This window comes from Gambusia affinis, linkage group LG14 (genome assembly GCF_019740435.1).
Source record: "Gambusia affinis linkage group LG14, SWU_Gaff_1.0, whole genome shotgun sequence".
Taxonomy (NCBI): Eukaryota; Metazoa; Chordata; class Actinopteri; order Cyprinodontiformes; family Poeciliidae; genus Gambusia; species Gambusia affinis.
Window position 1 is genome coordinate 11,214,666 of NC_057881.1, and position 23,331 is coordinate 11,237,996.

Below are 23,331 nucleotides of genomic sequence, written 5' to 3' on the forward strand. Positions count from 1 at the left end.
GATAGCCCTACCATTGGTTTGGTCTCCAAGTGATCACCCAGGAAATGTGATTACCTGAGTAATTGGTAACAACCCCTTCGTGGAACTATTTTTAAGAACTTTTTTGATACCATTCATACCCATTTCCAACCAGGTGCAAGACTTGAGTGGTTCTTGAGGAAAATTCAACTTTTCCTCAAGAACCAATTTTCCAGGTCATATGCGTGTCTTTAAAGATGCCTACCAATGCACTGTTTGAATTTTCTTCATACGGAATAGAGCGTTAAACAGGAGAGGAGTGAAAAGTTCATGCTTCCTGTGCTGTGTTTTTGTGTCTATTTTTTAAAATTATAATTTCCCCTTGGATGAGACGGGTTGGAATATCCTTTTTAACAAACCAGTCAACTACCCAACTAATCAATTCCTTCAACCAACTAATTAACTAACCAGGCAGGCAACCATCTGATCAACGTAACAAATTATTCAACCAGCAGTCTGGCAATGAATTAACCAGCACGATAACCAATTAACTCACCATCCAGTGAGTCATGTAAATATCCAACCAAGCTACTAGCCAGTCAATTAACCACTAATTTCCAATCTTAGAAACTAGTTGAGGATTCAATTAATTAACTAATTAATTAATGCAAATAAAGACAATTTATTACTCAGCTAACCATCTCACTATTCCAACCACAAGCTAACAAGCCAACCAGCTCACCAACCAATTACCCACAAGTACAGCACACCTTTGCCTTTTTGCAAATTTACCTGACTGCAGATTCTTTAGTGAAATGTACTCTATCTCCAAAGTAGTGTGCAGAGATTAGTTTCTGCTGTCGTACTATGATGATTTCTATTGTGTGTGTCAGTGCATGTTGAGATATAGTTGGTTAGTTGGTGTTGAAACTATTACAAAGACGGTCCTAAACATTTGCAGATTTTACCTAATTGTGGGTGACTCTGTGGTCCCTAACCCTCGTGAATACTGGTGGTCCACTGTATACAACAAACCAACAGAACAATCAAACAAAAAACTTGTTAATCAATTAAAGCAACAAACCAATCAACCATGTTGTTTGCATGCTCTGTTCTAAACACAGTGGTCCTTCAGTCACCTCTACAATTTTTTCCTTTGACATTCGAGGACAATTTACTTCTGAAATTCACTCTAGATGTGGGAAAAGCTGTGAGAAACCTGAAACAGTAATGAACTTTACTTGCTCAGTTTTATCTTTATGCAAATTAGGTTTGTTCCTGATGGGAGTCTTCATTCTTTGAAGCTCACCAGTCATTTTACCAGTTTGTGCTCTGCGATTCTCAGCGAAAATTGTAGAAGAAATCAAGCATGACTTTACAATACATTTCTGAAGTAAAATTAGGACTTCACACACAGATAACTTTAATGAGATTACCTGACTTGGACAAAAATATTCAAGAATACAACAAAAACAATAATTTTTTTTATATTGAGTATTAATTAATTTATGATTCTGTACTTCTATTTAGCATGTGTTAAATATTTAAGTGGGGTCCCAGAAAAACAACAAAACAGATGTTTTCAAAAGTTTTACAAAAGAAACAATAATGTGGGGTGAAGGATGGTAGAGAAATAAAAAAAAAAGGAGAGAAAGGTGAGAAATCAGTTATGAGATGTTTTTTACGGCCCAGTCGCATTTCAAACAAAATGCTTGTGTACTCTGATGCTTGGTGCTGTGATCAAATAAAAGTGAGCTAAAGCCAAAGTTTCATACCCCCAGTAAAATCAATGAGAGCTAAAAGGATTCTAAAGTTTTAGAGAACAAATTTGGGATTTAATTCAGTGGTGTTTGAAACAAAGGGCTGAGGTGTAATGAGAAAAAAGGTTACCTGCCGAAAGAGTGATCACTCAGACATACAAATGGAAAAGTGCATTGTATAATCAGGGCTCTAGCTTCTAAGCTAATTATTAGATTTTATGTACAAAAACACAGAAACACCTCTCTAGTGGTGTTCCCTTTTCTTGGGAGTACAGCCAGAAAATGCATTTTGATTTTATTTTTGAAGTTGCTTTTATTAATTTAGCTTATTTTATCATCTTCGTTAATTGGCCACAAGTAGTCTATGTATTCCAAAACCGAGCGCAGACTTTTTAAGTGTCAGCCTTGGAAGAAAAAAAAGTTTATTCATTAGAAAGCCTTACAGTGCTACAAGCACAACGTATTACCTAATAGACGGAATAATGTAATCTTGAAATAAAGTACAGTACATTTTGTTTTAGTTTAGTTTCGACCAGACTGGCTGATGTACTTAAGTTGTTCTGGTGCAGTTGTTTGGTATCTTTGCATCTCCAGGGTCCGGATGACAGCAGTCGTACTGCTTCACAAGATCTGCACTAACAGAATAATCACACCAGAGTTACTTTTAATCAAACTAAACCTGTCGAGTGTGAAGACACTTTCTAAACCCACTGGGTTTCAGATGGCCTCTCCAAACTAGACATTCTTTAATCTGCTGCTGGAGAATTGGCTTATGAGAAGGAAAAGAAAATCTATTTAGTTTTCATATTTGTGCTTCTTCTTCTTTTTTTTCTTTTATGTTTTGCATAATTTTATTGATTTATTTCTTGCTGTGAGTGTCTTCTCTACATAGAGGTTGTTTTTGTGCTCTCATTGACATTTTTGGCATACTTACTGTACATCCTGCGGTTGTAAAATACTCGCACTGCAGGGCATCAATAAGAAGCTGCTGTTGATAAAAAGCCAAGTGAATGCAATAGCCAGTGTTTAGCAGATTACTGCTGACATCTGAGCAAGTGAAGCTTTGGTTCAACATGACTCGACTGCTAAAACAATAGCCCTTGACAAGATAACACAAGATATTTTCAGAGTACTTTCCAAAAAGTACTCATACCCTTGAATTTTTTCTTGTCGGATTAACAAGCTCCTGTGTAATTTTCAGAAATTTCAGGAGATAGACGTGCCGAATAGGGAAGTGGAAGGAAAATAATGACATTTTCTGGGAAGGGGTTGGGTTTTATTGGCTGGGTTTTAAATAAAACCCAGCACAACTAATTGTCTTTAAAAGTCACCTAGTAAACAGAGACTCCAACTGCTCTCTGTGAATGCCTCAGATGTGTTTGTGAATACACAGTTTCATGAACTCCAGTGAACACAACAGACTAATCAGGGATTCAGTTAGAGAGACGCCCCAACCATCTAGTGTTACTAATATTAAAAGAAAAGCGTGATATAAATACAGGGTCACTCCCTCAAGAAAGCCCATTCAGAGTACTGAAACAGTCACACTTCGACTGAGGTTTGAGTCCTAGTAGGACAATGAAGCATCTTTGTGTTTGAATGGAGAAGTTAAAGTTTGAATGCTCATGCCATAGAGAATCTTTGACCAGACTGGAAAATTGATGTTTAGGTGCTCTGCATCCAGTCTGACTGAGTTTAAGCTGGAATAGGACATTTTATTTTTTGTGTCTATGTGTGCAGAACATACCTCCAAGTTTGTGCACCTGTAATGTTGGGAAAATGTCACAGATTCAAAGGTTCTAAATGCAAATCCAGCCACACTTTTCAGATTTGATTTGTAAAAATATAAAAACCATATAGAATTTCCCAACTTCATAAATATTCTGCTTTTATGTTGATCTATCTGAAAAATGGCAAAATAAAATAAAAATGTGATGTTGTATAAATGTTTATATGGTCAAAGCATTCAGAATTAATATGAAAACAATTTCCTTTAAAAAAAAACAGAGTTGAATAATCTAAATAATGCATAAACATTCACAATATTCTCTTTCTATAAAAATCCTCTTATATATACATACAGTACATAAATGCCATTGGGTAGTACTGCTCATGTTAAGTAAATGTAAATTTGCTGCCCATGGTCTGAGTTTGTGTGGGTGTAGGTATGTGTTAAAGGTGATTCATTGATTTTTTGATTTTTTTTTTTTCTTGCTGGCCCACACATGAAGCACCCAACATGTTTTCTCTGTGCCAGGAAGAAAATGTACCCTCATGTCTTGCTCTGAAAATATAGCGAACCGTTCAGGGGTTGGCCCAGCAGGAAATGAAGGTGGCTTGTTGACGGTTGATTCAGTGCGTGATGTTCAGATTCATTTATGCTCCTCACCATTTTCAAGTAATTCATGGTGATTTAGTGGAACTCTGAGTCACTTTTTGGCCACATGTTCCCTGGAAGTCAAGACCTGAGTGCTCTGAGGAAATCAAGCAGGGCCAAATGCACTTTTGATTTATTCATTTCCGGGGGGCGGATTTTCTTCGTTCTGTGAGAAAATTTGGTGTGAAGCTGCGTGAATCAGGGGCTTTTACTTATTTAAATGGCAGATATAAAGATGAGATGAATCTGAACTGAAAACAAAACAAAGTCTGCAGAGCTGCCTTCAGTCACATTGTTGTATTCCTGTGATTACTCATTACTAGTTTCGATGACTCTCAATGTGATGATCTGGCTTTCTGATTCAAACTGAAAATGAAGATTTGTACTTTTCTTTCTTACCAGGCGTGCCCACGCGTGTTGCCGCTGCCGGCACTGTGACTTCACTGCTCCTGATTCATCGGCCCTCCTCGACCATTTCAATTCTGCTCACTGTCAAGACGCTTCTCCCTCATTAGGCTCCCAGCCCACCTTAATGACACCGTCGCTGGCGCTTTCGGCCAATGGCTGCTCAGCTCCCTCGACTTTAGCCATTAAAGAGGAGAGCAAGGGGGATCTACGACTTCTATACTCTCTAGCTCCACCTGAAGGACGATTGGCGGAGGGAGGCAGAGAGGAGCCCAGCGGTATAGTAAAAAGCGAGGGAGTGGAAGAAAAAGAAAGAGAACGGGAGAAGGGTTGGGTTCTCGGAGAGACTAGAGGGCCGGGAGAAAGAGGAGGTGAGCAGGCCCACGGATTACTCTGGGTACCCAAGGAGCGGATGGGGCCCGAAAGAGTAGCAGAAAGAGGAGCAGGAGGTGGGAGCCCCTCTCTTTTCCCCTCCCCGCTCTCCCTCTCTTTCGTTTCAGCCAATCACGAGGGTTCGCAGCAGAAGAGAGGCATGGCTTCGCCTGGCATGGTTTACCTGGGAGACACCAAGCCATTTTTGGGAGATACCAAGTCGTTTTTGGGAGGAGGGAGACCAGGAGGAGCTACTGCAGGTGGAGGAGGAGGTGGGGAGAAGCAGAGCCAGATACCTTCACAACAGTATCCAGGTGGAGGAGGAGGAAGTGGAGGTGCAGGAGCACAGGAGGGGAAAGGAGGAGCCACAAAAGAAGAATCCCAGTCTCTGCTAAGAGTAAGCAGAACATGCACCACACATGTTATCAGAGTTCTTTGCTAAATCTTTTCTCGTTTTTTCAAACTTGAATGAAAAAAAAAAAATGTTTGGGGTTTATGGTATAGAGCAACATAAAGTAATGCAGAAATCAGAAGTGGAAGATAAATTATTCACATTTCACATGATTTCTACAAACGAAAAATCTGAAAAGTGTGTTGGCAATTCTTTTTAGTCCCCTGTTCTCTGAAACCCCTAAATACAATTGATTTCATAAGTCATTTAGTAAGTAAATGGAGTCCCCTCGTGTGTAATTTAATCTCAGCATAGATCCATGTGTACTGTGTATACTGGCAGGCCAGTCAAGAGAACAGCTAAGATGGCAACAATGGAGGCGCCCAACAGAAATCAACAACTCATGTAGCATTGGTTGACAGGATAAATATTAATTATTTCCCAAATCTGACTCTTCTTCCCAAATCTTGTCAGATTTGGGAAGAAGAAAGACATTGTGGGAAGCGAGATATCAAAAATCTTACATACATTTTGATGTCATGAACACAGCAAACATGTAGATGAAAGACCTTTGGTCAGATGAGATCAAAGTGTAGATGCAAAAAGGTTTTGTTTGGCGGCAAACTATCTACAAATCTTGAAATCAACTTCATTCTCAAACACAGTAATGGAATCATCATGGTGTGCAGATGCTTTTTTCTGACAGGGAAGCTTTTTTAAGGGTTTTGTTGCGCTAGCGGCTTTTATTCATTAGTAGCTGGACATGACGAAGGGCAGAGATAAATTACTGGAAGACATGCAGCAAGTGACCATCCTAACTGGGACCTTTTTAACACATAACCCTAAGGAAAAGCCAAAGACATTTTAACATGTACAAAGCTGGTGGAAATATACCCCAAAACACTGAAGATGGTAATTGAAATGAAAGCTGGTATTATAAAGTACTGACTGAGAAGGGCTAAACATAAACACACCTTTCAGATTTTTGTTTGTAAAGAAGAAAACATGTATGCTTTTACCACTTCCTAATTATGCAATGTTTTTAAGTATTTCTATCACACAAAATCCCATTTCAGTCTATTACTATGTTAAAATGTTAAAGGGGTGGGAATACTTGTGTAAGTCATTGTGAGTAAAGTTGTGATGGAAGCTCATAGGTCAGCTTTGTCTCATTCACTCTGAGACTTTTCAGAGTTCAGCACCGACTCTGGGATTCTTCCTGCTGGGAATGCTAGTTATCAAAATGCCTCTTTTAATACACTTTCATCCTCAAATCATCTTCCCTTTGATTCCAGTACGTGGAGAAGATCTCATGTGGCGAGCTGCTACAACCTAATCTGTTTGACTCTAATCATATTTACAGTTTATGCAAAATATGTTTGCCAGCAAAGCCTCTCGCACGAGTGCGCTCATATCTGTTGTGCACATGCCTCCATGACATCATTTCCCGTTCCCATCAGCCACATTCATCTTTCTCTTCTGAATCAAATTTTAAACTTCACAACACAGGGAAACTTTCCCGTCGTCCTGGCAACTGAGGGTGGCTAACCGACTATTCCCATGAATCCCACCTGTCACTCACTTTCCTTTGCCCAATTCTGTGGACCATAATGCTTTTCACTCTGCAGTGATGTCATGGACTGGCAGGCGTAGCTTGTGGTTCACCAGAGCTTATTTGCTCTGATCACATTAGATCAGAAAAGACTATTCTCTCTCTACGTGTGTGTGTGCGCACGCACGTGCGGGTGTGTGCATATGTGGTGTCAGGGCACTGATACTGGCAGTATTAAGTGGGAGACGGGTGGAACCGGTGTGTGTGTGCATACGCATACAAGCGCGACAGTTGAGTCTATGACTTCTTTGTACAAGCTGTGGTGGGGCCTGCTGCAAATGTGTATTTGTGTGTCTGAGGTGTTGGCAGCAACTTGGCAGTCTGGGCAGGGTGGGGCAGCAGGAGGTTTACTCATTACTGTGGGTTGGGCTGTGTGTCCCTGAGAAGAAGTGGGAGAGTGACACTGAAATAAAAGAGAGATGCATGAGAATGAAAGGGAGGACTGAGATAAAGATATTGAGAGCACGCTAATTAACTAACAATCCATTTGTGGCACTTTCTAGAATAATATACAGCAGCTGTTGCGTTTATTGACACTACTTGATATAATGTGTGAAGTTAAAACTAAATGAATTATTGCAGAAAATGTTAGTAAACCCTGCTGTTCATAATGTGGATAAGAGGATGATTGCGTTTAATTTTCTCCAGGTTCTGTGCATGAAAGAGACGAGTCTTTAGCAGTTCTTCTGGGCACAATCTTTGTTGCATCATCCAGAGTCTTGGATGTGGGAGCTGTGTTTTGGATCATTATTCTGCTAAATAACACAGTAACGACTCATTTTTAATTATCTAGTTGAGGTAAGGGGATTTTTTGTTTTAAATTTCCTGTTGTGTCAAAGGCTTTGTGATGCAATGCAGTCTGACAAAGTTCTGAGGGCCTTTGGGAGAGAAAATGGCCCTCAGCATCACAGATCCTTCACTGCAGTTCACACTGGGCATGAGGGATTTTTTCCCCACACACTCCTCTTTTGTTTCACACTGGGTCCAATTGCAACACTTATTTCAAAGCACACAGTTTGAGTTAAAGACTCAATAGCATGCAGAAAGTTCCTATATTCATTATATGTGATTGTGAAAGTGGCATCTCTTGGAAACTTTGTTGGGATATGATGGTTTTAATGGACACCTAATGAGTGCAAGATGCCACTCTTTATTGTATTCCTTCCTCTCATCCGATTTGTTTTTACCTCTATGCTGCTAACTGTGCAAAGAGGCAAAATAAACTTCAGTCCTCAATCATAATTGTGGCCCTTAGTTTAGCTTAACAGCTATGTTTTTCAGCCACTTAATGGATTGTGACAATGAGCTCTCATCTGGCCTGTATAAATAAGAAGTTCTCTTTTATTTCCCATCTTAAATTGTTGCCGAGTTGCTGACTTCAAAAAATAAGGTTCAAATTATTCAGTGACTGTTCGTTTATGGAAACGGTGAGGAGTGCAAATTAGTGTGTTTTAAAATGTTTTAAACAGGAGATTTTAACCTATGTATACCATGCACTCAAAGTATAGAATTTTCTTCTAAATGTTTCTTTATGAGATTTTACTACTGTGAGGAAAAATGAAATTGGTGCACCAGTACAGCTTAAAGTCAGTGGATTGCACAAGTGATAGGGTTGATTCAGACTGTGCAACAAAGACACGCAGTCTAATCAACATCCTTATCTTGCATCTGTCCTTGCCGAGCGCTTCACATCTAGAAGATTCAATTTATTTAATTAGAGATAAACGCAGACCTCTAATTTGTTTAGCCGAGAAGTAAAAAACATTTTTACATTTTAATAAGGGAAGTAAGAGATAGGGTATGTTTTCACAAATTTCCTCATGCAGACACAATTTATTTGAGACATTATAATAGGCTGGATTTGAGTCATTGCTACTCAAAATAAGAGAAGAATAAATGTAAGTGAAAGTTTTATGTAGCTTAATACACACTGACACAGAGGAGGAAGCCAGTAGAATGAGGCCCAAGAGAGAAGAAATGGATTTGATGTAAGTGAATCTGTCCAAAATATAAAATGACAATTGGAAATGTGATGTTAAATCTCTATGCAAGAGGGGAGTCACCACTAGGGTGGTAAAAGACAAAAAAAGTAGACTAAAAAGGAAACAAATACCCCAAGTCGTATTTAATCTTCACCTGTGTGTGTGTTTGCAGATATGTGTGCGCGTTTCTTCACCAGCGCTCCACTTGCCTTTGTGAGCGTTTTTCCTCAATCCCCACTCACGCTTGCCATTCTCTGCTGCATCGATCCGCCTCTCCCCTTTACCGTTTCATTCTTTTTCTTTCATTTCCCGTCTTTCCTCAAAGGACAACTTGCCTGATACATGGGGATCGATGCGCACCTCACAGACATTAAAGCGCTCAGTTGCACGCGCACACACCTCCACTGTGCAGGCATGCGATCACATACGTATGTCCACATGGAGAATGAGAGTTTTTAGTATGCTGGTACGTGCAGCGTTTTGCTTTGCAGAGGGAGGGAAATACTTTCTTTGAAAGGTGTGATGTTTAATTGCTGCCTTGCTGAGGCAATGGCCTGCTGCTGGCTTTGTTGTCCTAGTGATTTATTACATGACAGTGTTTTGTCTTTGTGAAATTTTACTTTATCGTTGTTTGACTCACTGTACGAGAGAAGAGTTGAAACCATGTCAGATTTAGAAAACAAGTTAAAATGAAACCTTTTAGTTTATAAATGAAATGAGACGGACATTTGAGCAACAGTGGACTTTAGGGTTAAGAACCGTGAGGAAATGGAAAGAAAACACATGTGAAGACATGTAGATGTACCAAACCATCTGTGATTCGACATTAGATTGAGTTTATCTGATAAATTCCAGATTTCCTGAGACAGCAGGTAAGCGAAATGGATGTTGGCAAGGAGGATGAATTTCAGGATATTACTGTATGAACTTAATATTGTAATGTGTTCCTAATGCAGTCAAGTATCATAGACTGAGAGTAAAGAAATTCACATGAAAAATGGAAAGGAAAGGAGAGCGAAAAAAGGGCATATGGAAGGAAGAACACAAGTAAGGACAGAACTAGTGGAGGAAGAACTAAAGGAAAAAAAAGAAAGGAGAGGGTAAAGAAAGAAAGTGATAAAGGAAAAGGCAAAAAAGGAAGGATAGAGAAAAAATCACACAAGACTCTTTCTGATGATTCTTTCTGAAAGAAAGGACAGTGGAGATCATAATGAAGTAAAGTATGTCAAAAGGAATTACAGAAGGAAGGGATGGGAAATGCAAAGAAGCAAGAAAAAACAAAAGAAAGTGAGAAGGAACAGACACTTGAAAGAAATTAAGAAACACATTTAATATTCCTCAAAACCTTGTTCAGTGGACAGAAATGTGGACAGTGACTGTTTCTTTAAGGTCTAATTCAGATGCTTCCTATTTTTTGTCTTTACGGCTCACATGCATCTGGATAACTGAATGTGCTCTCACACTGCCGCATCTTCACCTAATTACAAGCAATTTGTGTGCATTTGCATTTGAGTGTGTGTGAACGCGTCTGAGGTTGTGTATTTGCGGAGAAAATTAGAGTATAAATTTAACTTATTTGCTGTACTGATAATTTGCCATCACTTTATTTCTGCTACAGGTAATAAGAGCTTATGCTTTAAGCTCTTGTATAAGTGCTCTTATGTAAGTGACAGATGCAGTGCAATGTCATCTGATAATATTTATGCTATTTAGCCAAATCATATTAAGTTTAATAATAGTGAAAATGGCAGTCCTGTCTTCTTTGTTAACCTAAAATTTAAATACTAATCACCTCAAAATACCTTTATATCTATAATATATAAATGTTTCTTGTAGAAGGAAATGTAAGACAACCATTGATCACCTAATTTGAATTTTAATTAGGTGATCAACTAAAGAAAGATTCATCTACCAGATCTTTTTTCCTTAAATTTGTTTTTTTGTGAATGCTTCTCACCATCTTGGGCTATGCAAGTTTTTCTTAAATCTACTTCATCATAAATATGTCTTTGTAACTTACAAGAAAGTTTTGGTTTTGTGCAAACAAGTCTAAAGAAACAGTGGGTGGCTTGAGGCTCTTAAACAGTACTATGTATTTAATTATTCATGCTGAGAGATTACTAAGATTTCTGTTGTTTTATTCAACAACGAAGTCCACAAAAAGATGAGAATGGATCATAATATTTAAACATAATCTAGCTGCTGTAGTCAGGATGGTTCAACAATAACAAAATGTTTCAGTTTACAAAAACTGGCTTAAAGGCAGAATCATGTATTTTATGCATTAATGCCTATGGTTCTTTTTTTTTTTATAACTATTAGGACAAGGAAATATTTTAATAGCAAAAGTGGAATCATTTTACTTAAGTTCTGGAGCTTTTAAAACGCCCAAGTGTGTCATTTTCAGTTCGGTCCAGACTTATTAAGTTTATGTATAATATTTGACTTTGTGTGATTTCTTTTTTTTTTTTTTTTACTTTTTACATTTTTAATTAGTGTTTTTTGATATTGGCCATATTTGTATAAATAAATATCATGCACAATGCAACTCTGCCAGAGCCACATGTTTCTATTCATCAAATTGCTCTCCAGCTACTAAGCATCAATACAGCTTTATAAGTGAGATCAGCCTGAGTTTAAATACTGATTTCCTGAAGACTATAGATAAATCTCATCTGTTACAGAGAAAAAATATGAGCACTTTATTTACTTCATCTTGTTAGAGTGTCAGTGTCTGCATGGCAATGTGATTGCAACAGTGATTTTCGACCTGTTCCTCTTAAACACACTTATTCAAAGTCTCTGAGACAAAGATGTATGCTGCAGACCTTTCACTTTGTTTGTGTAGTAGCCACATTTCCCATGATGACACAGACTCAAATAAACACAGCCATGTTGGAGAGAGAAAAAAAAGAAGAAGAAAAGGTTAAGTATGTTTTTCCCAGTCTTGGTGTGTTTTGTGTCTAAAACTGATTTAGCTTGTTTTTAATGGCATAGAAAAAAACAACCTGTTTGCTGTAATTTTTATGCTGAGTGTCTGTCTTTGTAGAAGAGTTTTATGTGTATCTGCTAGATCAGAGGCTGTGTCATGACAGTGTGGCTTTACGCCGTGTAACAGTCTACAGCAGTCTGATTGTCTGCAAGGAACATTACGCTTGGCTTGGAAAATAAATTACACCATTTTAACCACATCTAGGCTAATTCCGGGTAGTCCACACATGCAAAACAGGCATACGTGGAAGGTGACAGCTTGGCATCTTTGTATCACAAAACTTAAAGGTAGGCTTATTTTCCTTTCCCCTGTTTGCCCGTGTTGGCAATTCTCCATTGAAATATGCTTTGAACTGCCAGATTAGCTGATCTGGAGACTTCTGATCATGCCTGAGTAACAATTTAGCCACATCATCCCACTTCTAAAAGTGTAAAGTGTGGGATCACCATAAAAAAAAGTACGTAAAATTGACTTTGAAATCCTGGGATTTGGCAGTGCGGTTCTTATTTTGGGTTACTCTGTGGAAGCAGGGCGGGGCAGTCCTTATGCGTCTCCTGCTAAAGACAAACTTCTTAAAATCTGAGTGTGATAGCACTTTCAGCCTAGATTGTTACAACGTAGAACTTTGTAGACGCTTGGGTTTCCAAGACAGCATTTCTGTCTACGAATCAAAGATTTAGTTTAGTATTTTCCGACAACATTAAAGCAAATTCTTACCTAGAGAACATTATTTGAGAACGGCTCACTGTGATTTGTTTTTGGGTTTTTTTGGGGGGGGGAGCAACAGCTGCTACAAAATGAAATTGTTAAAATAAATTTTAGATAGTTTGTTCTGAAATGTTCAGGTAGTATTTTTTCTTGAGGGTAGAATCTGGTTGTCTGATGAATATGTGTTCATATGATGAGTCTGTTACACATATTTGTATATTCCTGTCTTTATTCTGTGACTTTTAATATTTTTCTGCATCATTGTGAATATACATTGCCTTCTAACACGTTAGGTAGTTCCTGACAACCTCAGACCTCCATGGATTTTCTTTAGATATTTTTATTGGACAAAGCAAAGCATCACTGTGACCAGGAAAACAAATTATGAATATAATTTCCAATTTTCTTTTATTTATTTTTGATTTATTTTTACTAATTAAATAAGTAAAAGGTATTGTTACCATGCACACCACTACATTCCCACAGCCTAATCTTGCCATCACCATCATAAAGGTGGAGTGTTCAGGTTGCAGTACTAGTTTTCCTCCACACATTGTGTTTTACATGCAGACCAAAAAATGTAAGTTTATTCTCATCAGGCGAGACCGACTTTCACGTTTCATCAGTCGCCCTCTCCTCCCTACAGGGCAGATTTGTGAGGAGCAGAACTAATTGCTGTCTTGTCACAGACTCTTCCTGTGACGTTGTGGAGTTGTGTTTAGCCCATTCTCTTATTAATGCTTTCCTTAGAGAAATTAATGAAAACCCTTAAAGTTTTCAGACGGGGTAGTCAGATCTAGTATTCAGATATTTAAAGCACTAAAATGCTTTAGAAAACAGTTAAACCGTTTGAGTCTTATTTATTCTGTATTACCTTGTAATGTCATGTAATGACTTTGGCTTCAGCCTAACAGGTCGTTAAGTTACATCTCTATGTTCACAGTATTCCATTTGTTCAGACACATGTCACTTACAAACCCTGCGTTTCATTGGTTCATCTGGGCGGCAGTGACACATACGTTCCACCCTCCCCTCCAGCGAAAAGACCAGGTGTTTTTCATCATGTCGACATGGCAACGCTAAAACACGGTGGTTATTTTAGCTCCTAGCTGTAATTTAAACGTTTACATCAATTACTGTTATAATCATCTTTCACACACATGCACTATTGAAAGTGTGTGCATGCATTTATGTGTTTTATTTTATTTATTTTTTTCGTATTTGTGTTTTTCTGGCATGACTTGCACATCGAGTCGCTGAGTCCTTGGGTGTTTCTTTTTCTTTTTCCATCTCTTGCTCTCTGTGTGGCTGTGTAAGGCAGGAGCCATTCACTGCAACCTGTGTATGCGTGCGTGTGTGCGTGTGCACACATTTACATGGATACAGATTTAAAGTGTGTGTGTGCTCACACATGGAATCAATATTGAGGCCAGATGTTCGTTTTGCTACAACAAGACCTCTACACGCAACGCCAGCCAGCCACACACAAATGCACACGCACACACACACACACGTATAAAAGACACCAATCTGGCAGCACTTGTGTAATTAGGAAGCTGATTGGTTAGATTAAATGTCCATCTGACCCCTGACCAATAGTCAATTTGAAAACCCTGCCTCCCTTCCCCTTTTCCTCTGCCTCCTGGCCTTTCCTTCCTGCATCTCTGCTTTTGATCTCTGACTTTTTCACACAATCAGGCAGTTATGGTAACTGATGTAATTTGACAAAAACGACCGAAACAGTTGGAGAAATCTATGGTAAATAGTTCAAGGAAAACTGCTTCCAGTAAATGGGTGGAAATGGATTGACAAATAGCTCCAGGTCACATTTTCTCCGTCTTAATCTGTCAGTGTGTAATAGGGGGAAAAACCAGTCTTGGTTCATATAAATTTCTATAAACTGTTATTTTGGATAAGTGAAAGTGATATTCTGAGAAAATCTTGTTAGTAATAGTTCTCTTGCTTTGAGAAGTATGATGTCATATCTCAGTGAGTTTGTCGAAAATAAAATGACTGGAAATATCAAACAAATACGTACATAGTTTGGTTAATAACTCAAAAGCAATGAGTGTTATAAACTGGGTGAAAATGAATTGCGGCCTAAGGTTTTTGCAGTCTGATACATTTGAAGTTGAAAACAGCTAAATTAAATAGGGTAATTATGTTTGGTTCAAGTTATGCAAAAGAAGTTAACTTAGGCATATGTATCAAGAACAAGTTGTAAACTGCAGGCTTGAAATGTGAGAAAAAGTGGAGAATTCATGAAAAATATTTTACAATTTCCAAAAAATAAACTGTTCAAAAAAGGATTTTCTTGTTTTATTGTAGTGGTTAAGTAAATAAACTTCAGTCTAAGAATATCCTAAAATTCTTACATAATTTGCACACATCTCAGTTTTGTTGTGATGTTCTTAGTTTTGACAGGCTTTTCAGTGGCCTTAGGGTAAATTAAAACCCTACAAGTATCAGAGGATGCACTTTCTTTTTAAAACACCCTAATATGTCACATTTAGCCAATGTGCATTATTAAGCACTTTGTGAAATTGGCTAAGATAAAAAAAAAAAGGGTAATGTAAATTCACTGTCTAATCTCTCATTGCCTCTGAATCAGCCTCACTCTCTTCACCTACAACGTTTTCAGTTGGAGGAGTTTGAAGTAAGATGTAAGACACTTGATTAAAACTATTAAGTCATTACATACATTTTGTGTTGGATCCGTTTTGCCCATTTATTTATCTTTTGCATCAATCAGTCTTTTTCTGGCTGACACCAGTTTGCTCTGTGGTCTGACCTGCTGCATACTTTCCTTTTACTCAAGAGCTATATCTTAGGAGAAAAGCTGAATTTTTAAACAGAATGCTTTGTTTTTATGCATTTCAGGAATTCATTTGCTGTCCTTCCTAAATATGGGAAAAATTAAGATTCTGGAAAAGTCTGCAATTGCGTTAGTCCTAAAACATGGCAAGTTTTAGGACTAACGTAACCAATCATAGTGTGATCCTTCACCACTATGTGCTTTAAAGTAATCCTCATTTTCTTAATTTTAATTCAGACATTGTCATGGATACCTAAAGAGCCACTAAAATGTGCAAATTATGTAAAATGGACAAACACGAATTGCGACATCACTCAGAAACGTTAAGTTTCCCTTGCAATACATTTTAAAAACAGTATAAGCTTTCCATATTCAGGTTAAATACACATAAGATCATATTTGAATTTAAACTTTTAGTTAATCCATTTAGTTAGTCATTTAACGCTTTAATCCACTTCACCTGAGGACATCTTACCACGCCCTGGTCTGATGTGTGTGAGAGAGCAAGAGAGAGAGAGAGTTTGTTTGGGAGGAGACGGCGCCATGGCAACCTTTGTGGCCCGAAGGACTTCGTGGAGAAGTTGGAATTCTGCCCTGGGCATGAGTGCATGCAGCTCGGCTTCATCACTTTTTGCTTGGGTGTGTTTGTGTATGTGTGATTTTCCCTCTCAAGTCCTCTCTGTGGAAACGTAAGTTCTGCCCCAAATCTATAGCAGACCCTCAGACACACACACACGCCCACACAAATACCCACCCAAACATAATGCCATGCATGCTTGATAAGCGTTGAAAGCTCGAGAAAGATGCATCACGTTCTCTCCTTCTGTTTGTCTCAACACTTAGCCCCTCCCCTTTTCTCCGCTTGTCTCCCCCTGCTCGTCCCCTGTGGGCTCTTCACTCATTAGGAATTCTACAGTAGTGTGTGCTTGTGTGTGCGCGAGCGTGTTTAAGGATTCTGCTCCACTAACATGATGCATCTTGTACACTCAATTTCCCTCAAGACCATTCCTCTTTTGTTCCCATTCTCCGTGTCTGCCTGACTGTGCAGCATATCAGCACCAACTTACCACAGCTTTAACTGTTCAAGACCTGTTCAGTTCCGTCCATCCATCCATCCGTCCGTCCATCTATCTACGCATGAATGAATGAATATGATGCTAATGCATTTATGTTTTATAGACATTCACAGTTGGACTCGGTGGGATGCAATGTATAATTTTTCCTGCTACCTTTCTCTTAAGGATTATTAAGAGAAATGACATTCTCCTTTCAAGTGAAATTATGCTATTTTATGTTATTTTTTTCTTAAATGCAACCAAAACAGCAAAAGAAGAAAAGCTTAAGCATTTTTTTTTTATTACTTGAAGATGTGTGAAATTCAATCACATTATCCACTTAATGATAATGGTTGACATTACCAGTGTTATTTTGGAATCAAACATGTTTGCGAGCAATTTGCAGTTCAAAAGTAATAATTCTTTTGACTGTTAAGGCACCCAAAAGAATTCAGCATTAAATTAAAGCTTACATGTTTAATTTAATTCTGAAAACAATGTTACATAAGGCAAATGATACATTGCAGGAAAAGGAATAAAATGTTTACAATGTACAAATCACTCCATTTATAACTGCATAAAAGACAGGCTTTCTATTTTTTAGTTCAGCTGTATTCCTGTTGCAGATGTTTGGCTTCTGTGGTCACATGGATGTCCACACTCATTCAATCACACTGATAAAACATTCCCAAAGTTAGGTCCCAGAATCCCATCTATCCTGTTTCCTTATAAACCAGGTGCAGCCAAACAATAGAATCATGCGTGCATGATTTGTGAGTATCTCTGCGTGTGTGTGTGTGTCACCATCAATGACCAATGGACTTAAATGTCCTTGAGTTTTTCTTTTTTTATCTTTACAACTTTGCTTTAATCAGATACCACAAAGTGCACATAGTTCTACTTACCCAGCATCTGACTGTAACTGTAGTCTGTGTTTATGTTTCTTGTTTCAGAGAAGCACAGAAACCGGCCACATATGTCCATTCGCACTAGATCAACACAACTGCACCACTGTTATCTCCCCTTGTCCCAGGAATGTTGGAGCCAGGATCCATCTCTCCAGCTGTAACAAAATACGCTCCCTATTTCCTAGCCAAGTCTGATAGGATCCACGTCCAGTCCAGCGCTAATTCATGCATTTTGGGTTCAGTTCCAGGAGATAATCAGAGCCGTTTTAGAGGAGAAGTCTCCACTGAAATTGGACCTGTGTTGTTTCTTTGATCTTCCCTGGCTCACTGATTAAGAACAAGTCTTCCTCTCTATCAGCATCAGTCCTGAGTGTCACCATGCTGCCAGTGATTTTATCAGTACTGGTGACAGTAAATCTATAACTGACAGTGAAGTAAATACTGGATTTTTTAACATAATATTTCTGTTCTGACAGAGTAGTTTGATTACCCTTCAATTTATCATGGATGGTCAAAATTATACACAGCCAGATAAACACATTTACTCCCACTATGTTCAATGTAATGTTAGCAACTTTTCTCTTGACCCCACGCTTTTAATAGCCATCAACAAGCATTTGGTACATTTCTTGCTGAATATCGACCACACTTCTTGGGATAATTAAAAAGGTAATTTTTATCAGTCGCTGATGATGTATCAACCAAAGTTTGCATAGGTTTTTTGTTTTTGTTTTTATACATGTAGCACAAAACTTAAACCTGCTAATTAACCTTTCAAAACTCCATTTAAAGAAGAAAAAAAATCTCCACATTTTTAGAGCATTTAAATCAATCTTGAATAACGCTCAGATTGGGCTGAAGCCTGTGTTGAACACATTTCACACAACGTTTTACCGAATCAGAAACCGTCATGTCACCAATGACCAGTGGAGCCACATGAGATCTGGGGCACCTTGAAAAACCATTGACATTCAGCTCCGTGTGCCACTTCATTCAAAAATGTACCATGAAACACCTCTGCATAAAATGTTGTCTACTTCTGTGGGCATGGGCTCATCTCAGATGGACAGACGACACGTGTTCTGTGATCAGATGAGTCCATGTCTCAGCTTGATATTAAGGAGACAAGCAAACAAAACAGATGACACGTCCTGCTTGCCAAAGACACAATCCAGCCATCCAGGCTCATATCAGAAAGGTGGTAAAACCAGCATCTTGAGGAGGTATGGGTGTCATATGATATGGATTGGGGACTGTGAAATGGGTAATGAGCATATTCATGAAGGTACCACTGACACAATTTAATACATTAGATTTTTTTAAAGAGTTAACCTATTCTTCATGGGCCAAAGGGGCTCTTCATAACGCAAGTTGGGTTCATCTACAAGAATATGCATGCTTCTATAATCTGCTTGCAGACTGGACCAACCTCAATTATAAATGTGCAGCATATCATAAAGAGGGCAAGCAGAAAAAGATGACGACCATGGCTTGTTAAACAGGTTAAATCTTGTATTCAGCAGGAACTGTAACAATTAATATTCTCAGTTCCCTTAATGGGTGGAACATATCATTAAAGAAAAGCATGACTTAACACAGTGGTAAACATTCTTCTCTTCTAAACCAAAATTATTGATGCAAACAACAAGGAATCTCTTAAGCTGATAAAAGACATTAGTACAAGTTTTGTTTCGTATGACAATAATTACTCCTGAACCCTACCATAAAAGATCGTAGCTGTAATAAGCAAGAAAAGAGTGAAGAGAAGTAGCGGACCAGTGGAGACGAGAGTAAAAGCTACAGATAGATAAAGCGCAGTGAGATGGCAAAGATAGGAGGAGGTGGGGGCGAAGAGAGCGAAGACACAGAGAAAATAAAAGCAGACAGAACAAGAAAGGAGAGCAGCTGCCAAACTCTGAGTGGGGTTAAGCATTGCCACAAGTACAACCTAATAAGGTCTGAAAGTGTGCACATACACACATAGGCCGACTTGGCCAATGTAAAGACTAGTGTTTCTGCAGTAAACAAGACTAAGCAGTAAATCACATTTGCCCCCAGAGCCTCTGAGGCTGGATATAGTTTTGATGCATAACACTGAAGTCTTGTGGAGGAGTTTTTTTCTTTTTCCTTCTGTGCTGACCTTAAAGTGCTTTATTTGAAAGTTTCCTGGTTGTAGACTCATTTACAAGTCAAGTAGATGCTGTTGGTCAGAAATGCTCTTAGATGACGTATAACACCTGTTTAACAAAATATATGCAAGTGCAAAAAGTGGTGAATTTCCACAATGGTAGATTTAATATCTGCAAATGAACGTGGTCGTGGCAATATGCTGCAATGGAAACCAAAACCCTGTCTGCAAGATTTTCTGCATTAATATGCTTGTCTTATTTCTACTTTGTGCAGTTATATCTTTAATGGAAAGATTGGTTCTTCCATTGAAGAAACAGTTTATATTTAATGTGTGAAAAATTATGCTGTATACTTGTTTGGACCCCTGGGTCGGGCAGCTTGCAGTAATTTCATTCCTTCTGGTGCTGAGATTCTATACAATTTTCAAGCCAATTTGCTTAGTTCACAAAGTATTATGTGCGTATCATGGATGTTTGTATTAATGTACTTGGAGAGTGCGTGATCAAGCAGTGTAATCTTGTCAGAGTGTGATGGCATATGCCGTACTTTGCATAATGAAATAAAACATGTGGCTGCTAAACAGAAAAAACCCACCCAAAAGGGAGAGGATGGAACCAAAACAACTTACTCTTGGGGCAGTCATAACATCAAAAGCCACACACATATTTCATAGTTGTAACATAATTTACAAAATGTAATCTTGATTACTCTGATACAAGACACATTTTTAAGTGGACCATCATTAATAGCAAAAATAAGAGAATGTTTTTTGTCTAACTTTCCAAACCGATACAGTTCTTTAGAATTCGACATTAAAGCTAATCACCTTATTTTTCGGACTATAAGCCGCTACTTTTTCCCCACGCTTTGAACCATGCGGCTTATAGCTCAATGTTGCTTTTCTGTGTATTTTTCTTCAACTACCAGGGGGCTCTTTAGCAGAAAGTGAATCTTTGGAAGTCAAAATTGGAAATCAAAGACGAAAGTGCTGATTTTTATTTAGAACAAGCATATGCTAGCAGCAGGCACCACGGAGAAATGTTCTATAACTTATACCTCCTCATCATGGAAACACGAAGAAGTTCATATGTTGCAGCTTTTAAGTTGAGAATCTGGGAGTACAGACCAATAGCCGCTGCATGTAAGCTCGGCGTGAAGAAATCCATGGCTCGGCGTTGGAGACACCGGGCTGCATCTTTAATCGCAGATGTATTAAGGATGCTGCCCTCTGCATGGAAAAGCGAAAGCGGATATTAGCAGCAGCTTATTATCCGGTGCAGCGTATATGTTTCCAGTTTATTTATTTTTTTTTACTTTGTGGGTGAGGCTTATAGTGAGGTGCTCTCTGTAGTCCGGAAAATGCAGTATGTTACGACATTACTTGGTTATGGTTAGTCTTATGAAAAAGAAGGACATGTACTCATCAAACTTGTGTAAAATGTTTTGATGAATCTTTGGATGAGTCAAAAGTAACATAGATCTTACCTGCTAAAGATACTTGGTCATGTTTAGGCACCAAATCTACTTGTTTAGGTTTAGGCACATTAAGGCCTTTAGGGTTTCCTTGTATGGTTTGCACACTAAATTCAGGGTTAGTAGTTTCTTAGTTGTCCTTCTAAATTAAAATTTATCTTCGTTTATCATTTTGCCAAAATGTTATTTTTTTTATTTTTATTTTTTTTTTGTTGAAATATAAATGACTTAAATGGTTACCACAATCCTATGAAATGCTATAAAAATAGCATTTCAGAGACCAGTGGTTGCCACCTGTCCATTACAAAGTCCTTTGCAACATTAAACATCTCATACTTTTAGTGCATCTATAAGTTTGGGTAAAAAATTATATCAATCACTATCAGAAATTTTAGGCATAGGAGCAGCAATTTGGATAAAGAAATGTTTATTGTCACAATACAGCTATCCCTATCTGATCTTTAAATAGTGACAGCCTTACTTGGATAAAAAATGAGCAAGAAAGTATATTCATATTTTCCAATTATTGAGCAATATTTTGGTTGAAATAGAACAGATGAAGGTTTCACTTTTCTTTTTAAACCGGGTTTGGAACAGAAAGGGAATACATTTTAACTTTTTAATAAACAACGAAGATGAAAAGATTTTGCTTATAATCCAGTCTTAGTTTTCAGCATAGCTAGCAAAGATCATGGGATAAGAAGATATTACAGGACTTCAATGTTTGCGGGACATTTGCTGTTTCCTGGACATTACAGAGGCCACAGCTTTGCAAATTAACCGCAGCAACAAAGTGGAGGGCCTAAACAAACTGAACAAGCCAACCACTCCAAGCTAAATAATAACTGTTGAGTCCCTTACAAGCACCACGAGAGGAATGAATGTTGACATTTCTCCCTGCAACACAGCCCTCCTAAGTAACCCAAGAAGCCAAAATGAAAATTGTCAACTCCCACAGTATTCAGACAATAAGAATTAAATCGCACATAAACACCCACACACAAGTAAACCAAAGTAGGCAACTTCTGCCTGCTTGCTCTCTTTGCGCCCGAGGCAAGGAAAAAGCAAAGTAGCCTTGCAAAACAAAATGAATAATGGGAGGTTTTAGAGATTGGGGATACATTTGTTCCCCCCTTTCACTGTGTGGTTATCACTTTCTCTCTTTGAGTGGTTTCTTTCTCTCTTTCTGTCTCCCCCTTTCTGCCAAAGGGAGATTAAAAGCTGATAGGAGATTGCAAAGACATGTTCCACCCCTGTTCTGACACACGCACGCGCTCACTAGCACAAAGACGGTAACATTAGCTCTTGTATAGCTGGGAGCTCTTGATGTAAAACACATGTTTCTGTCTCAACAGTGTGTGCCGGTGTGTCTATGGCTGTTTAAACCAACTTTATCGCTCCATCAGTTCAGAGACAAGGAACGATTCATTCAGACTGGGAAGTGGAGAATGGTAGTTTGGCTCTGTAGCAGTGTGTAGGTGAAGATGGGTGTGTATTGTAATTATATATTTTTAAAAACCCTTCAGTTTTACCAAAGCAATTTGATTCGATTAATTTTACTATTAATTTTATTTTTAATGATTGTATTGGTGTGTTTTAATAATATGTCCCTCAAATTGCTGGATGTCCTAGACGGTTCAGAATCTGCTGGCGTCACGTTTGCAGTATTGAATATCATCACTGGATAAAACACTTAATCTCTCTAAACCACAGATACACTAGGGTGAGATGTTGACTGAAAAAACTGCAAACCTATGCCATTTTGGAAGTCTTATCTAAAAACAAGTTGAGGTTCCATATTTTGTTTAAGAGTATGTGAAGGTTTTGTACCTGGAGAGATGGAAATGGAAGTGAATGGAAAAGCAAGTGCACTGTTCACTGTTAGGCTTGGATTTGTTACCTGCTTGCTCGGGTTTCCTAGATATAGACAACTTAATTACTTGGCTAATATTTATTATATGTTCTCCCTTAAATTGCTGGAGGTCCTAGACAGCTGAGAATCTGTTTATTCATCTAAAATCTTTTTTGTTAAAAGAGAAAATACAATTTCTAAATTGTTTTGCTTGAAAACTACTGTCCGGCTTAAAAGACCAAGAATTTGTACGAAAAACAGCTGCCAGGGTAACATGTCTCAAGGTAAAGATGGAAAGCTTTACCCTGAAAAATGGTAAGGGATACTTCTTACCAAGTAGTGTCTTAGTGTGATAAAAACCTATGTTAATACTAAAGCTAGATTGAGAAGGTTTTTTTAATAGCTGAATACAGTATTTGACGTGTTTTATGTATCAGTACTACAGCAGTGCTTGATCAGGTCGAGCCACCAAATTTACTGGTTCTGGTTTAGGAACAGACATTACTTCATCAGACTGAGCGACAACATTTACTTGATTAGG

At 38.2% G+C, this 23,331-nt stretch overlaps 1 protein-coding gene across 7 annotated transcripts in view; it reads left to right on the forward strand.

Annotated features, from left to right (window-relative positions):
• The window catches only part of trps1 (trichorhinophalangeal syndrome I), a 181,060-nt gene that overhangs the window by 122,982 nt on the left and 34,747 nt on the right, over positions 1-23,331 (forward strand). For all 7 annotated transcript variants that reach the window (XM_044139382.1, XM_044139378.1, XM_044139385.1 and 4 more), the window contains one exon: positions 4,498-5,269. In XM_044139382.1, the coding sequence (XP_043995317.1) occupies positions 4,498-5,269 (772 nt within the window). The remainder of the gene's footprint in view (positions 1-4,497; positions 5,270-23,331) is intronic.